The following is a 17,423-nucleotide window of genomic DNA, read 5'->3' as shown; positions in this document are numbered from 1 at the left end:
GATCCTGACTACACAACCCCTAGTGGCGTCGAGGATAACACCACTGATGATGGCGCCGCGGATGCCACCACTGATGATGGCAGCACACGCACAGATGGCAGCCAACCGAAGAGGCAACGGAAGGACCGGCGCCCGAACGTGCTCGGCACCGTCAGGGAGGAATTTACTGAAGTGAACTCCGACGGGCATCCGACGGTGCCCAAACACGTAGTCAGGGGGTACTTGGTTCAGCTCGGGTGCATCCGGAGCACCGCCTCGATCAGCACCGAGAACCTAAGGCATAAGGACCGAGGGAATTTGTGCAACCTCCTCTTCACGAAGCTGCACGAACGATACAAGTTCCCCGCTGAGTTCGCAAACACACGTCTCTCGGGGAATAAAGTGAACGGTGCCACCCTCATGAGGATGAGCACGGCCCTGTCTACTTGGAAAAGCACAGTGAAGGCAATGATTGACAAAGGTGATAGTTATGAGAAGATCAAGGCGAAATATCCTTTGATTAGCGAAGATGACTACAAGGAGTTCAAGATCAAGTGCAAGAGCCCCGCAACCTCCGAATCAAGTCAGTGGGGGAAAGAAATGCGGAAGTTGAACATAGGGGTCCACCAACTCGGTCCCGGCGGTTACAGAGTGGCGGAGCCTATATGGGACAAGGAGGACGCGGAGCATGTCGAGCAAGGCCTACCGCCCCACTTCGAGAAATACCGTGACAAGCAGACCAGGAACTTTCTCAGGGCCCGGTACAAGGAGGACCCGGTAACAAAGGAGCTTACCGGATCCGAAGACCAAGGCGCTTGAGCTTGTTCTGGTAAGGAATACACCCCCGCGTAATTAGCTCCATATGGTTGCATTCTAATTAATCCCCAATATTTCTAAATGGTTCACGTTCCTTCCGCGGGACAAAGAAAGCAGTAGCGCGGGGCCGTCTCAGAGCTCCCCTTTCGACACCCCTTTGAATAGGGCGTTGAACGTAATGAAAAACAAGGATAAGCTCAGTAAGCCAACGTCAGCTGGTCGTGTGGCCGGCAAAGGCTTGTCCACAAAATGGTCGTCATACTATACCGCTGGTGGGCGAAAGGAGAAAAAGACCAGCTCGAAAAGCCAGTCGCGCGAGGTTGAAGCACTCAAGGCACAAGTGGCGCGGATTCCGGAGATGGTCCAAGAGCAAGTGCAACAACAACTAGGATCGACGCTCACCGGCATTATGCCTACCTTGATTCATGGGATAACGACGTGGATTGCGGGTGGCCAACAGGGGCCGCCCCCAATTCCCAGCTTCACGGCCAGCAACTCGCACAACGCGCAGGCGGCGCCATTGGTGTCTCCGGCGGCGGTGGTATTGGTGTCTACGGCGGCGGCGCCATTGGTGTCTCCGGCGGCGGCGGTATTGGTGTATCCGATGCTGGCATTGGAGCTTAATGCACCCGGGTGTACGCCGGCCGGCACCTCGCCAGCAAGCAGCCCCTCCGTCAGTTGCACGCCCGCCGTTGGTGGTGCCTCGACATTAGCCGAGCTCGACGGCATCACAGTAACTAAGCCTCTCGGCCGAGGACTTCATCTCCTTGCCTTTGACTGGCCATCCCTGACGCCCTACATGTTTTCGCAGAGCGCCGCCGACGTTCCTTGCACTCTCCTACACTTCATGGACGGCGAGTTGGTCGATGTCGCCAAGGGCAGAATCGTTCAACCGGGCAACCCCGTGTTCCACGGTAATCCGATGCCACCCACAATGTATAGGGTTGAAGTGGTTCGGGTGCTGCCAGGCTGTGACGAGCTGTTACCTCCGATTCGACCCGCTGGGGCCGATGAAGAAGATGAGATGACCCTCAGTGCCTATATAAGTTGGCCCCTGCTTTGGCCGAAGAGCCAGATTCGTTTGGGGGCGGGGGACACCACCCCACAGACAAGACCGCCAGTCGTGCTGGCGCCAAGCCATGGCAAGAATGCCGCAACGCTACCGGACATGCCGGACATCCCTATGGCACAGGATCCGGACATGCATATGGCACAAGATCCGGACGACAACGACAACAGTACATTTACCAACGTCGATAAGTACTTTGCCGGACATGGGTACGATGACGAGTTCTGCGGGCCTCCTTCTCAAGAACCCAACCAATACGACCGCGATCTAGCTGGTACGTCGGAGAAACCCAGTTGCAACAGGCGTCGTCTGGCGTTCAGTTCTCAGGAGATGCCTCTAGCTGCCGCCTTCACCGAGCCTCAGATAGCTGAGGTGCGAAATATTATCAGCCCCAACACGCTCAAGAAGGCGGTCTTTGAGCAGAACTCGGTCCCATTACAACAGAACAAGAAGAAGAGCCGGAAACGGCAGACTAAAAAGGGCGCCGATGCGAGCCAGTCGGCACCGAGTATGATCCGTGCTCAAGACGGGCCACCTTCACCTAAGGATATCTCGAGGAGGGTGCATGTGGCAGGTAGGGAGATGCTACCGACAAATATGCTCAATGCTGCAACCGGTGCTATGCGGAGTCTGCACGACAGTGTTCTTTCTTTGGAGAAGCGGCGTCTAAGAGAGAATGATGTGGCATACCCGGTTTTCGTGGCCAAGGTGCCAGAGGGCAAGGGCTTTGTGGATGGCGACATCGGGGGTACGATCGTCCTGCGGTTTGATGACATCTTTGTTATGTTTAACCTTCATCCGCTGCACTACACCTTTGTTCGGCTGTTTTCGCTGAGTATGGAGATGCGGATCATTAGAGACAAGACCCCGGGCATCGTGATCGTCGACCCCTTCTACATGTGTGCCAAGCTCTTGAGCAGCACTGGGGACCGCCAAGTCGCGAGTTCACACCTCGAAGACGTCATTCTGGCAAACCCAGATAAGGATAACTTCCTTGTGGCTTACTTTCCCGAGTAAGTCATCCCTTAACCGCCCTGTAACATATGATTTCTTAGATTTCGATCGTTCTTTTTTTTCTAACATTCCGTGTTCTGTGCAGTGACACACATTGCACACTCATCCTCTTAAGCCCGAAATATTCCATGGCCACGTATTTCGACCCGAACCGTAACTCCAAGATAGACTACACAAATATTAAGAAAGTTCTTGATGATGTTCTCCCCGGCTACGCCAAATCTGGAGGCACCTTCACCAGGGCAGTTTGTAAATACGGCAAGCACGTGTTCGCCCATAATACGATGTTCTGCTGCGTCAAGCAGCCGCCTGGCGGTCAGAAGGATGCCTACTACGCCCTCCATCACATGCGGGCGATCGTAAGGGGCCATCATCACCTTTTGCTACCAAATGATCTCAAAGATTGGGCCGCGAGCTTGTCGGCAATCCAGGACGCGGACATCAGACAAGAATTCTTTCGCATCCAGTCGGAGTTTGCGGACATCATCCATCAAGATGTCCTTCATACCTCGGGGCAGTTCTACCTCAGATATCAACCGTCCAACAGGGAGATAGACGGAACGCTACAAATGCAGGCTGACAATGCCCGCGATTTCATGACCATCACGACAGACGGCGGCTTCATCCATGCTCCGGTCCCATGAGTCGAGTCGACAGTAGTGATGCTATGTGTAGTTCTGAAACATTGATTGGCTCATGTTGTAATTAAACTTTAATGAACTTGTATGTCTCTTTGGTTTGGACAGTCGTTCAACTTAGATATAATCGATGTTATTTATTAGTAGGACCATGAATCGTGTTATTAATGTCATGTCTTGCTTTTCTCTTCCGATCCTTTTGTTGCATACTTATATATTGCTTATGTATGTATTGTCTATTGTTTGGCTTGTGCATAGTGATGCCATCGTATGTCGTGTACAAGGGTAAGGTTCCCGGAGTCTACGACGACTGGGAGGAGTGTCGGAGACAGGTTCACCGTTTCAGCGGTAACAGTTACAAAGGATACACCACTAGGGCGGAGGCGGAATCTAGATACGCCCGCTATCTAGCGGGAGAGAGGAGGGAGCGTTGGAGGAACCGGATGAAGACCAGTTTCATCGCGATGATGCTCATCGTGATGACCGCAGCTCTCTTCTATGTGATGGTAGTTTAGATGATCGATATCGACTTGTAATGTGAAGACAAACTCGATACTCGCGGTCTCGAGACTTGTAATGTTTTATCTTCGTTCGGTCTTTTGAATTCGGAGACTAATATGATGAATTGTATTCGGAGACTAATCTTCTATTGTATTCGATGAATCTGTTGTTGCTGTGTGCTACTGTCTATATTCTGTCAAATAATATATTTTTTAACCTGTGCAAAAATCAGAAAAGTAAAAAAAACCTAATATTCATACTAATGACGCATCACTACAGAGTGCGCCATTAGTATGCCAAAGTATACTAATGGCGCATCACCAAACAGTGCGCCATTAGTATGCCAAGTATACTAATAGCGCATCCATCCGCAGTGCGTCATTAGTGTGCCAAAGCACATGGTTAAATATGGCCACTGGGAGGCATACTAATGGCGCATGGTGTTATATACTAATGGCGCACCAGTATACCAGATACTAATGGCGCACTAGTGGTGCGCCATTAGTAATAAATACTAGTGGCGTGATACTAATGGCGCACCAGTGATGCGCCATTAGTAGGCAAAACTGGTGCGCCATTAGTATGCCTTTTCCTAGTAGTGGCCAATGGGATTAACAACCTAGATATTAATCAATGGGCATATGAAATCTCTATGAGAAGTTAGTGGGCAAATATGGAGAGCATTACATAAAGGCGATGGGTCTCATCACCATGCTTGTCTTTTGGGAGATTTGGAATGTGCTGGGGGTCTCTAGGACAACGACAATTTCATCAATCATCGTTACAAAGATAAAGAAAGAGGCAGCCACCCGAGCAACAGTGGGTGCGAAATACTTCGGCCACTACTTAAATTGGGAGATGAATTGTCCTTTTGGCCATTTCCCTTGGTGGGTGATGTAATTAAACCGTCTAAAACATTTCATAATCAATACATTTAGAAAAAAGGTTTGCCTCTGTTTCGGAAAAAATAGGATGCATCTATAAAAAAATGTATTAGATAAAAAACATCATCGAACAGTAGGTAAAGAAACTTTACCGACAATTAAATGCAGTCAAATTTCATGATATAGAGTTGGTCAGAATGGCAGTGAAGCATAAGTGCTTATCACAAATTAATGCATTGCGGGCCATTTAGCTGACGACATCCAAACTTCGCAGCCATGCATGGTGCTGCGCGTGCTATCATTTAAGGGCAGCAAGGAGCTGAGAAGCGGTTCAGGATTGCAAAGGTGTCAATTTACATGAGAAGGGAAGGTGGGCAAATACATAAGCCGAGTAGTCTGGTATTCCCATGGCACTTGTGAACAAACCATTCCAAAATTCCACTGCTAGCCATCTTCTTCAGATAAAAAGGAAGGCTCCTTCGATCGCTTGTGGTAGTGAGACCAAATGGTCACCATCTACCTTTTGGTAGCACATACTGGCAGAAGTAGGACTAGGAGGCATCAAGAAAGAAAGCAAAACTAAGGCTCTCTCTGGAACGTAGGAAAATCAAAGGAAAACCCACAGGAAACACAACTCTACATGCAGTACAATGATTTTCCTTCCTATATTTCATTAGTCTACTATGAATTTATCTGGCCGAAGGTTGTAGAAAAAGGGGAAGGCCTAAAACATATCATCACATGTTGTGACATTTGGCTGGAAATAATTGATTTAGTGATGCAAATTGACCTGGAATTTTTGTTAGGTTGAATTGAAGTGGAATGCTTTTACTGAACATGTCCAAAAAATTGTATGCCGATGCTTAGTTGATGATATCCATTATCCTCAGATTTACCATCTACGTAGTAGTTTATCATCTGATCATCTTTCCTGAACAATCATGTGGAGTTTGCGGATAACTTCTACCAGTAGTCACATAAATAAAATTTGAATGTCTCATTTTCATATGCAGAATTGCACAAATTATTTGTAGTGTTATGACATTATTTTGGGTTAGCCTTTATTTTCACGTCACCAAACGTGATAATTCTTGTTGGTAAATTTCAAAGTTCCAAAAAAATTCCTTTTAACGCGTGACCTTTTTTGCTTAACCGAGAAAGTACAGAAGTTCAGGATTAATCCACACTGCAAGACAAAGGCTGCTACCGGAGAAGCAGCAAAACCTTACAACACCCTCATCCATTTCTGAAACCTTGACAGGGTGATATACATTCTCTTCTACAATCCTAGTGACCAATCCTAGTGACGACAAACAAAAGTCCTGAAAGCTCAACAAAATGATTGTCGTCTATGTGCCTTTGATGCTCTGATCAGTAACCACAATTTGACAATCTAAGTCAGTCAGCCTCTACTCCAGTGTCGTCCCAGTATACCGCAAGCACCTACCCAAGAGGCTTGATACCATCTGATGATTCTGAACACGTTTTCACAATCCAATTACAGTAGCACAGGTGATCACTACTATGTTTCTCTTTGTGATGTGACAGGTGAAGTCTAGGATGAGAAAACGTCAATAACCCAAACGATCATTCAATGAAGTGCGCCCATCACCAGTTTGACCTACAGATAATCAAACAATAGTATTGTCAAGGGATAAATTTACACATTTGGTGATTGTATGCTTTACTGATAAATTAATCTTACCTTGAGGTGGCACCCATGTTTCATGATCTGGACCAGCTTCAAGAAAATCTGGTCTTGCAGGACCCAGTACACGTTTTTGTTTCGACTTTTTCCCTTTTCTCTTGCTAGTCTGTGGTTCATTCTTGTTCTCAATGTCTTCTGCAGGTTGTAAACCACGTGTGTGCTTCAGCAGAAGGGCCACCGCATCAGCTGCTGATGCTTCGGATTCAACCGAAGAAGATTCTGCTTCAACGCCAGCTGACTGATCAGCAGACTTTCTCTTCCGTAAGATAAGCCCAGGAGCAGCCCCTTCAATATCCTTTTCATTGGCTGAATTAGAAAGAATAGTTTTCCGATCTTTGTAGTCCACAAAATCATCAGGCTCCTCAGCATTCGTGTTTCCTTCTTTTATACAATTTTCTTCAGGTTCTATGATTCTCTTGTCGCCAAGCCACTGAGGTTTTGGTATGGTGAATGCAGGTTTGCTGGCATTTTCTTGGTTTGGGGGGACATCTGTTTCTACCTCAGCAGGTTTATCCGCTTCTGTTTTGGTAGAAAAAGAATCCTTCAAGTTCTCCTCCGTTGAGGTTTTGTCTTGGGCAATTTTGTCCTGTTTTTTGGATTCTGGTCTAGGATTATCATTAGATGCTTGAGGGTTTCCTTCTCTTGGCTTTAAATCCCTCTTGCGAGCTGCTTCTCCCATAGGATCAGCTACCTTCAGTAGGTAAACTACTTTGTCCAGTTCAGCTTGAAGATCAGAAAGCTCCTTTTGAATTGTGGCAATATTATCGTGTACTGTCGAGCAGTTCAAATCAATTAGAAAACAGAAGACAGTGAAATACTCAAAACAGAAAGAAAAGCAGGTAATAGGTGTGTATGAATACATAATTTCAGGCTCTGTACATCCATCTACAAAGGATGAGCCTGATACTCAAAACAGACAGAAAAACGGGCTATAAGCTTTGCTGGATACTCAAATAATCATGTTTTGGACCAAGTCACAGAAATCAAAGTTGCAGAAAAAAATTAGACACTGATACAACTCAATTAATTTTTATTCCAGTCTGAGTTAACATCTCCATTCTATTAATCTAAACTCTAAAATGATCTTAAAGCTGATATAGACAATTTCAGTTGTTGCTAACCGAGAAAATGCAAATATACTCCGAAATACTTTGTTTCCAAGTCTTAACCAGATCCCTTAACAACTCTTTCAAAGAAAAGAGTCATTTCACTTATTGATATTTTGAAGTAGCTGAGGGCATCGCTGTCATAGTTAGCAAGTCAACTTGTCAAGTTTCAAGCAAAGGTCAGGCCACTAAAACACTCAAAAAAGCATTTTAGCTAGTACACAATGCATGTAGTTCTCTTACTTTTCCTTGATTTTCAGCCAAATCCCACATGCACTGATAACAACCATCAGGCAATTACTACGGATGACATATGAAACCGTTATGCAATATTTTTCTGGTTCTACAGAAAAAATATGTGAAGGGCAACAGTCAGGGTCATTAGTGGTACCATTCACACCTCGGACTTGAAAGGAAAATCCTAGAATAGTCTAAGATTCATCGGTGTAAACTACATGGTTCAGAGTGCACTATCATACCTAATTGAGATGACAATCCACTCATGTAAGCATCAAGGTCATCCCCAAGATCTGCATTATCTCTCTGAGCCAGCTTAATCTTCTCTTCTTCAAGCAACTTCTTTTTACCTTCAATATCATTGTTGATGAAATCCTTTTTATCAAGGAGACTATCAGCAGTCTCAACTGATTGTTGCCCGCTAGATTGAGGATTAGATGATTTCTTCTTTGTCCGGTCAAAAAATTCATCGTCGTCACTAGAAAAAAAAAATCAAAATCAATGAATCAGCACATGAGAACAAAAATGCAAAGCTATAACTCCAGCCAAGGTAAGGAATAACATACGATAATAGGCATGTACTTGCAGACGGCCACTAGTAGAAACTGAAGTAGTCTATACTTGACCAGTCAAACACAAGAAGCTTTGAATCTTTCTATCAGACTATTTGACAAAATGTTGTACGGAATCAATGAGAAAGTGAATTATATACGCTCCATGGAGAAACTCACATGTACATTGTGACTTTTCAAGGTAAGCAGAAGTGGCAGCATGGTACAAGTTTCCAAATTCCAATTACATATGTCCTAGTGCAGTGGTGCCAATCATTCCCTAAAAGTCCATAAATTTCAAATGGGCTTAGTCTTCTAGATTAAATTTTCAATTTTACATGCACTGGTGTCAGTTGGAGAAGCAGACTAGGGAGAAAAGATTATTTAGATATCTCTAATATCATCCTCTGTTCTTAACTAGAGTATAGGTTAAGATATGATACACAATATGAATGTGGCTGTCATAATTCAAATCTATCAGAAGTGCAAACCTAATAACGTCATCTTCTTCCTCAAGACTTGCTTTATGGCTACCACGTTTTGGTTTTCCAGCACGTGCACCAAGACTTTCTTGTATACTGTCATTTAATGTTTCTTCTAGATTTTCTAGCTCCTCCATGATCTGAAAAAAAAGGTTTGGTATTGATCTTCTAATAAGAAATGAAACCATGATGGCATATTCAGAAATGTAAGTAAAACCTGTTATGCACTAACCTGAGATATCCTTTGCTCATTTCGTGCAATCTGTGTTTGCTGACCTTGGGTTAACCCACCTTGAGAAATGTCCTTGACTCGTATTGCATCGATCTCTTTCTTCATGTTGGCAACCTGAGACAAGCAGAGATGCAAATCATATCAGAGAACATAGAGCAGACTTTTCTTAAGAACCAAAATTCAGAGGTTCAAGCATAACACTGCTCAAAAGGACTGTCCTTAAAGAGAACATCTGAACATAGCTGGTCCACCCAGAACATAGATCCAATGCAAGGAACTTGGTAGCTCAGAAAGAGGGATTCTACAAGAACTCACGCTTGCAGGCTCAAACCCCTCGAGAACTCTGTGCTTGAAATGTGAATATGTGATTCTACCCAGGCCCATTTATAATTCTTGATATAGAAATTTTCAATGAAGATTTAACGATTAAACTAAACAAGATTGTATGTTGAGGCTACTATGACATGTGCTCACAGAGACCTAGAAGACATACATCTGGAACACGGTGCACCATTTAGTCGATAGATAATACTAACATAATCTTCTTCAAAATGATGATTTGAAAAGGCAAAAGCAACCCAAAGAGTTTCAGGTCAACGACCCTAACCTAAAAACTGGGGATATGACTACCCCGTCGATCCAACAGGTAGCTTAATCTGCTGGATCATATGATACAGCGGATAATACTGACAAGGCCGGTCCATGACGCCAACCTAAAAATTGGGGACAGGACTACGAGACAGTATATGTTTCCCTGTTGGTCCGACAGATATTTCAATCTGCTGGATTAAATGATGCAGCGGATAAAGACTAGCATGGCCTGAAGGGAGTTAAAATGCCACCATACTCATGCAGCACCACCGCAGTCTCATCGATCCCCACATACAAACCGCTGCTCCCTCTCCCATCTGCATTCAACAGCATCACCACTTACATCTGCACGATCCGCTAGATATTCCGCCACACGCTACCCGCAAAGCCTCAACGTTCCAGGCCACCCTTCTCCCCACCAGTAAAGTTCTTCCCTTCGTCGCCGCTAGAGGCCAAACACCTCGCCATCATACAACCTCCAGATTCTAGAATCTAATTCATGGACCACGATTGCCACAGCCTCACCCAAGATCGGTGATGTCATTGGCCAGTACCCTTCCTCAGGCTGAAAGTAGGAGCAGGCCGTCCAACACCAGCATGCCTCTTATGAGCCTGCGCAGTTGGCAGCAACGCCATCCTCTCCATGACCATGGCAGCACAGATTAAGCCCCCCGACATTGAGTGCCGGCGGCGGCGCGGCACACAATGCCCCCAACACAGGAAGTGGGATGATGCGGGTCTGTGACCACCGCGTACTCGCTGTCGCTGATAGGCGGGTTATCGCGGCAGCCCACATAACAGATGTGGGATCAAACAGGTTTTTTGCGGCAGCTCACGGTCAGTCCCACTTGCAGGCTGAAGAACTACTGAAACTTTTTTTCAAGACGGAGGCATAAGCTCTGCCTCATCGTTTAGAGAGTTTTGTTGCACAGAAGACTAAAAAATTACAACGGTTACTACTCTCCTGGTAAGATTTGCCCAAGGCGCTTAGCGCCCGCGAGCGCCAAAGCTTTGCCTCATCCTTTATGACCTCCAAAAGGACGGTTGCAGGAGCAGACTTGTGTCGGAAAACCCATGTGTTTCTCTCATTCCAAATGGTCCAAGAAACAAGCATAGTGAGGGATGACATGGCACTACGATAGTACGATTTGCAATATGCACGCCCGACATGCTAGTCCACCACTCCTTGATGAACTACTGAAACTTGGAAACACACCAGGTGGGTGAATTCCTATGGCAGCGACTATGCCATCACCATTGCTGGAAAAGAAGGCAAGCCCATCCCATTTCGTTAGAGCGAAATTTACATTCTTTAGCGTTTGCCATAAATTGACTCAACCATAAAAGGATCTCCCCTGGTAATTTTTGCAGTGTATACTTAACTATATATTTCCTTCTTTCTAACATACTATGCAACCCACTGACCCAGACCAAAGCATCAGGTTACAGGTAAGTAGGTCACTCAAAGGACAAAATAACATCTCCCCTGATGAGCTAGCAATGCAGAATGTAAGCATCGTTTTACTGAGGAAATGAGATTGTGCAGTTCAAAAATAAACAGCTGCTCCAAATGCCCCATGAATGGAAATCAATACCAGAACTACCGGCTACAAGTATAATGCAACAGAATTATAAACCTAAAATTTTGCCATTATCGCAAATCAGCCAAATTACAATTGGATGGGCAAGGCGCTGCAAACAGCAATTATGTAATATTTGAGCCAGACATAGGTGCATACAAATCACTATAAGAAATGGTGATTTTTCAAATGCAACCACACTCGATGTTTCATACTGTAGTTGCACATAGAAAATGCAATGCTGAGTATGATAATGTCGTTGTCGTTTCTTCAGTAAAAAACGTTTACCTTTTCCATTCGCTTTATTAATTTGCTGCGTGTCTTTTCCTGTCTGTCCGTAAGCTGACCTTTGTAGGTTTGCCACGTGATCTCATCTGCCTCATCCTAAGATATGAAAAGATGTTCAGTAAAAAAACAAGGGCCATCATAACCAATTAAAAAAGAAAAAATCTCTAAACATATATAATTATGCAACTGAAACTTGGGAACAGTTGGTTTCTCACCCAAAGAATGGAAAGGCTCCATACGATTAATAACCAATGTAAGATTCTCAATATTCACAACCAAATGCTTGTAAAAACAAAAAAAAAAACTAACCTCCCCGTCTTCTTCAGGTGCATCCTCAGACATACCCCATGAGATCCCATCTGCTAAAACTGCTTGAGTTTTCGCTCGTAAAAGGGAAGCTTCACGATCAAGCATATTTTGCCGAATCTTAGCATCACGGAGTTTCTGCATATCCTTTTCCTGTTACATGAGACAAACAAGTAAATACAAGACTCACACAACTGAATATGGGGAGGTTGACTCTGTTCAATGATGTATATCCCATTTGTGTTTTCCACTTCAACAAAAGCACAAATCTCTATTCTACTCCTAGAAAAGACCCAGTTGGTGATGATGGTGTGTGTCTGCCATCCATCATTTCTGTCATTTGATCTGCATCTAACAGATATGAAGTAGGCTGTAGTATTTTTGCGAAAAGAGTCAAAGACCCCGCCACTCTGCTCCACATTTGCAGAAAACTCCTTAGTCTCTCCCCAGCCTTTTTGTCCCAAGCAAGTCGGGGTAGGCTAGAGATAAGAGGAATAAAATTGGGTGAAACCCAACATATTTTTAGTGATATATACCAAAAACAGGGTGATTTTTTTTTCAAGTTTGTGAACATGTATTAGTCTATTTTGAATTCGTTCCAACACACAGGCACTTTGCTAGTTGGGAACAATAAACTGTATGTCGCATCATCACTATAACTTTGATTAAGATGTGAATGCAGCGGCAAGCTAGTAAATACTTCAGAAATCAAATATGGCATAGTGGCAGATGAGCCAACTGAAGGAGTTTCAGAATCTTACTGGAGGCATTAGCTCAGATGGTCCTTGAAAAATGTACAAACGTGATGATCTGGTATAATAGAAAGAGTGAGAAAAGTTCAGTCCAAATTTACTGAGTGATAAGAGCGCAAATGAATACAACAGTAGTGCCATTTTATTCATTTCTTCAATTGCTTGTTTGATATTTCGTTTTCAGTTTCAGGGCATTTGTTAAACTAACAAAAATGCAGTAACATTCCTACTAGATTATTTTTTAGAATATGCATGAGGCTGACATATCTTTTCATTCAACTTTCCATCAGATGTTGTTAATTAAGTCAATTATAAGTAACAATATAATTTACTACGAAAAAATAAAAGTTAAGCTTTCTTTGAAGCCATGAACTCATTGCTACTGTTTTACAACAGTTCGCCAATGTTACTGTTTCACAACAGTTGCCAATGCCACACATGATTATTAATTTATAAAGGAAAAGGCTAGTATACATAATAAGCAGGTTATGAAATGAACAGATTTAAGGTTAGAAACCTAAAAATTCTGTCAGATGAAAAGAACACAATTTGAAAACAAATGAGCACCAGAAAGCAATTTGTTGCAATCTCTGCTAGAAATGATGCATAACACGTCTGGCTGACAAACTTACTGCCCAAATCGAATTACATCTCCAACATGAATCGGTGTGTACATCTTCTTCTTGACCTGTTAATTAAATATATGACATCAGAACAATATTCTTGCCTTGATCAGAACGGTAGTTATGCTATCATGAACCAACAAGCACGGCAACATTGGCAAGCTAATACAAGGTTCCTTTTCTGGGGAAAAAGGATGTTACAGGAATAGCCCAAAAGCAAATTAGCTCAGAAAGGCAGCAGTGTATTAAGCATGAAAAGAACAATGGATACACAAACAACTCTTTTGCTATTTCTAATATCAGAAAATGGCAGATATCTTTTCCCCAGTTTATAGTGTGACTCAGCAAGCCAAAGGTAGATGGATGTACAAAATTACAACAGAATAAGAATGCCATCAGCACAAATTGCAGTGCTTTAAAACAAAATAGCATGAACAATGATGCATTCTGCGTCATATTGACGCTCTTCTCCTTAATACGAAAATGTGTGTTCGAGAAACAATGAGGTGCATACATGAGAAGAGGACACATAGTTGCATGGTATCAACATTTTCAAACAAACATATTAGAAGTCCTGGATGAATTGGAAATATTCAGTTCTGCTCTGAAGTAAGACAAAAGGAAAGAGACTATACCTGAGTTTTGTTGATGGAAGAACCATGTGTGCTTCCAAGATCGTAAAGGAAAACCTGCCCGTCATTTCTAAACTGCAGAACTAAAATAACACAAAAGAAGTCATGAGTGTGACGCATAAGACTTACCAAGAAAATATTATATATTATTATTATGTGAATGCTTGGATTCTATAATTACCATCTCTGGTTCACGAACAATAAATAATTATCCCATGTCCACAAAACTTGCACTCAGAGATTATTAAAAATATAATGGAAGATAATAAAACGAAAGTGAACAATTGCTCATAAGAGAACACTTTATGTAATGATACATATAGTAGATGGCATACTTATGCAAGAAAAAACAACTGCAGAACTTCAATACAGTTAACCACGTGCATATACTTTGTGACCTCTGCCAAAACAACATGGACAATGCACTACACATAGAAGTCCTAGACAAATTAGTGGAACAATTCCTTCGATTCCAGTCATGGTCAATGCCTTGATTCAACCCTATTTCACCAGCAGGTTATCCATATAATTTTACTAATTAAAAAACAGCTTTTCTAAGTCAAATACTACCCTCTGAAGAAAAGGATTATTTACAGCAAAGTTCCACAGTTCACCGCATATCATCCCCCATATGTTCATGAATATCTTAGCACCATAAATAAAATTTATGCTCACTGACATCCCAAATGTTCAGAATATCAGCGACCAGTTTCCAGCCAGCTATCCGAAGAATCAGTAAAAAGGTGACTAAGTATATTGCTTCAAACAAAATTCCAACTTCTGTTTGAAAACTGCAACCATCCTGACATCTAGTTAATGTAATGAAGCTGACTGAGATGGGGTGGGGGGTTACAGACGACCTTCCTTGATGTGAAAAGTATTAGTAATTGCTTCCGTTTCGAACTGAAAAGGTCTACAAAATACTAGCTCTGCACTTAGTAACTAGATTAAATAGCTAGCTGGAGTTCGAGTTTTGGTTCTAATGTTCTATCTATGGCATAGTTGACAAGAGCATCCGTTTCGAACAATACTTGACAAGAGCATGGCGAAAATGAATGTACCTGCATGAAAACGGGAAATGGTGGGATGCTCCAGCACGAAATCGCACAGATCAATTCGGCCAAACATGTAAGCTCCTTTCTTGGACCTGCGATATGTAATGCCAGTCATTTCACCAACCATATCTAGGAAAATAAGTAGTCCAGCTAATTATGTACTAGCAGACAACGTCATGAACTTCGAATGTGAAGGTCTCAAAATCCACATATAATACAATGCATTGGATTGAAACATGAAATATGTAGCTATGCAAGTACTCATTTCACGCAACTACAAACCATGAGTGATTTTAGAAATAAAACTAAGTCGTTATCAACCGTTTGCACTAGGAACCACGCATTGCCCTTCTCCACTCCTATCGTACATGAGCTAGAAACCCCAGAGGCATCAGAGTAAGCAGCCCCACAGCAAGACGAGAAACGCAAGACTGCTGGTGCAGAGACAGCAACTCACACGTCAAGGTTCTCGTGGATGAGGCCTTCCTTGAGCACCTCGAGGAAGAAGGGGTGTTCCGGGGCGGCGCTCCAGTCGGGGATGGCGTATGGTACGCGCGGCCGCGGCTGCTGCCGCTGCTCTGGCGGCGCCGCCTCGGCCATCTCGGTGTCGCCACCGGGGTTCCTTTCCTCCCCTGCCGACGAGTCGCTATGGCTGGGGTTAGCGCTCCCGTCGGCCGACGATTCAGACTCCGACGCTGCCTCCGCCTCGGGCTGCGGCGAGGGTCTTGGTGGCGGTGGAGGCGGCATAGAGGAGGAGAAGCTCAGTTTAGCACTCCCGTCCGCCTCGTCCATCGAGGCATCAGGCCTCGGCTCGTCCTCAGCCTCCGGCTGCGCCGACGGGACGGGCGGTGAGGGTTTGGGGGGCGGCGGAGGCGGCATGGAGGAGGAGGAGGGGTTAGGGTTTCGGGGCGGGGGCGGAGGCATAGTAGGGTTCATGGCCGTGTGCGTGAGCGTGAGAAGTGGAGACGAAGCGAGGGGAAGGGGACGACGGCGAGGAGGAGGTGGGGATGAACAGCGGAGCGGAGCTGGGTCGGTGATCCGGGCAAGCGGACGGGGAAGAAGGGGGGGCAGCAATCCTCGCCGTTGGCGAGAGATGGTGATGGTGCTGCGCAGGTGGAGCTCTCAGCCAAGCGCAATCTTGGCCGTTCGTTTACCGTTCGGCGCGCTGGATTAGATAGTGGCAGAGTTACATGTGACCCATTTGAAACATCACAACACCATCAGCGCACCCCTCATTCACCCCCTTCCTTTCCCTCTCCTTTTCTCGAGTTGGCGGATTGTGTGTTGCTCTTTTGTCTGCCTTCGAAGAGGAAGGGGAGAGAATAATAGTGCTGGAGGCGGATGCCTGGACTTGTCGTCACGGCAACTGGCACTATGCCAATGGGGTATTGGAGGTCGACGAAGACGAGTTGCAACTGGATATCCACGGTGATGCTCCTCCTGGCCACGGTGCTCCTTCGTGGGAGCTAAATGTGGTGGGAGACGCCTTCTCTGTCACCCTCTAAATAAGCTTGCAGGATCCTCGAATATGTAGCTCGATCTTATTCTTCCTTACTTCCCTCTAAGGCTGCCGTGGTGGTGGACGGAAAAGTGGGAGGGAGGGGGTCAAGCTGCCGACGAAGCATCCATGTTCGTCCTTGGAGATCAATCTCGATAGCACATATGAGGAAGTTACGACCAGGCTCTTTGTGGTCCTCAACAACGTGTTGCCACATCTCCTAGTCGAAGGTCGGCCATCCGGAGCTCTGGTGATCAATTTTGGCCCCTTTCTTTCCACCAAGTCGTCGAGACAAAAGGGAGGCATCTATGTTGGTGCTTCAACCTGTTGTTTAAGGTGTCTCGCCGGCGATGAGCCGTCCGGGTGGTCTCATCCTCTGATGGTGGTGGGATCGGGTCAAGGCTAAAGCTATGCGACAATGTAACGCTTCGAACACACCTGTCGGTTACTGGTTGTTACTCCTGACAGATTCTAGACTGGCCCCACAGATCAAAACTAGTCTTTTCTGCGCACTTTGTCCCTACTCGTGTGCACCTGGGACCAACTTCCTAGTCAGTCACCTATCCTAAAATTGCTCCAAGATGAGCACGCTTAACTTGGCAGCTCTTTCCGAATGGGCTCTCGGAAAAGAAGAAATTCCTTATTGATATGAGTAGTCTATCATCCCTATTAAGCCAGAATGCCATTATTTTGGTGTTTCTTGCAATCTGATCTTTAGCTGGACTTGAGGTGAGATTGATCTTGAGAATCTCTTCATCGTCAAAATTAAGGAACAGGGAGTCAATCAGAGGCATGTTCCAGTCATTGGTTTGGTTCGAAATTAATTGGTTGACCCACCTAATTAAGGATCCGCTCTTTAGGGATGCCACAGTTAAGCCAGA

General features: G+C 44.6%; 1 protein-coding gene across 1 annotated transcript; it reads right to left on the bottom strand.

The window, feature by feature from the left end:
- Nucleotides 1-6,022: 6,022 nt before the first annotated feature.
- On the bottom strand, nt 6,023-16,139 carry LOC123150129 (kanadaptin). Its single transcript, XM_044569931.1, has 12 exons — nt 15,502-16,139; nt 15,051-15,136; nt 13,993-14,072; nt 13,367-13,422; nt 12,744-12,792; nt 11,986-12,135; nt 11,677-11,772; nt 9,218-9,331; nt 8,995-9,125; nt 8,195-8,430; nt 6,607-7,380; nt 6,023-6,522 (listed from the first exon to the last, which is right to left on the bottom strand). The coding sequence occupies exons 1-12, from the start codon at nt 15,978-15,980 to the stop codon at nt 6,473-6,475; spliced, it is 2,301 nt and encodes a 766-aa protein (XP_044425866.1). The 5' UTR covers nt 15,981-16,139; the 3' UTR covers nt 6,023-6,472.
- Between the last annotated feature and the right edge of the window lie 1,284 nt (nt 16,140-17,423).

Source organism: Triticum aestivum, chromosome 7A (assembly GCF_018294505.1).
Source record: "Triticum aestivum cultivar Chinese Spring chromosome 7A, IWGSC CS RefSeq v2.1, whole genome shotgun sequence".
NCBI lineage: Eukaryota > Viridiplantae > Streptophyta > Magnoliopsida > Poales > Poaceae > Triticum > Triticum aestivum.
This window is presented reverse-complemented; position numbering and strand designations above follow the sequence as displayed.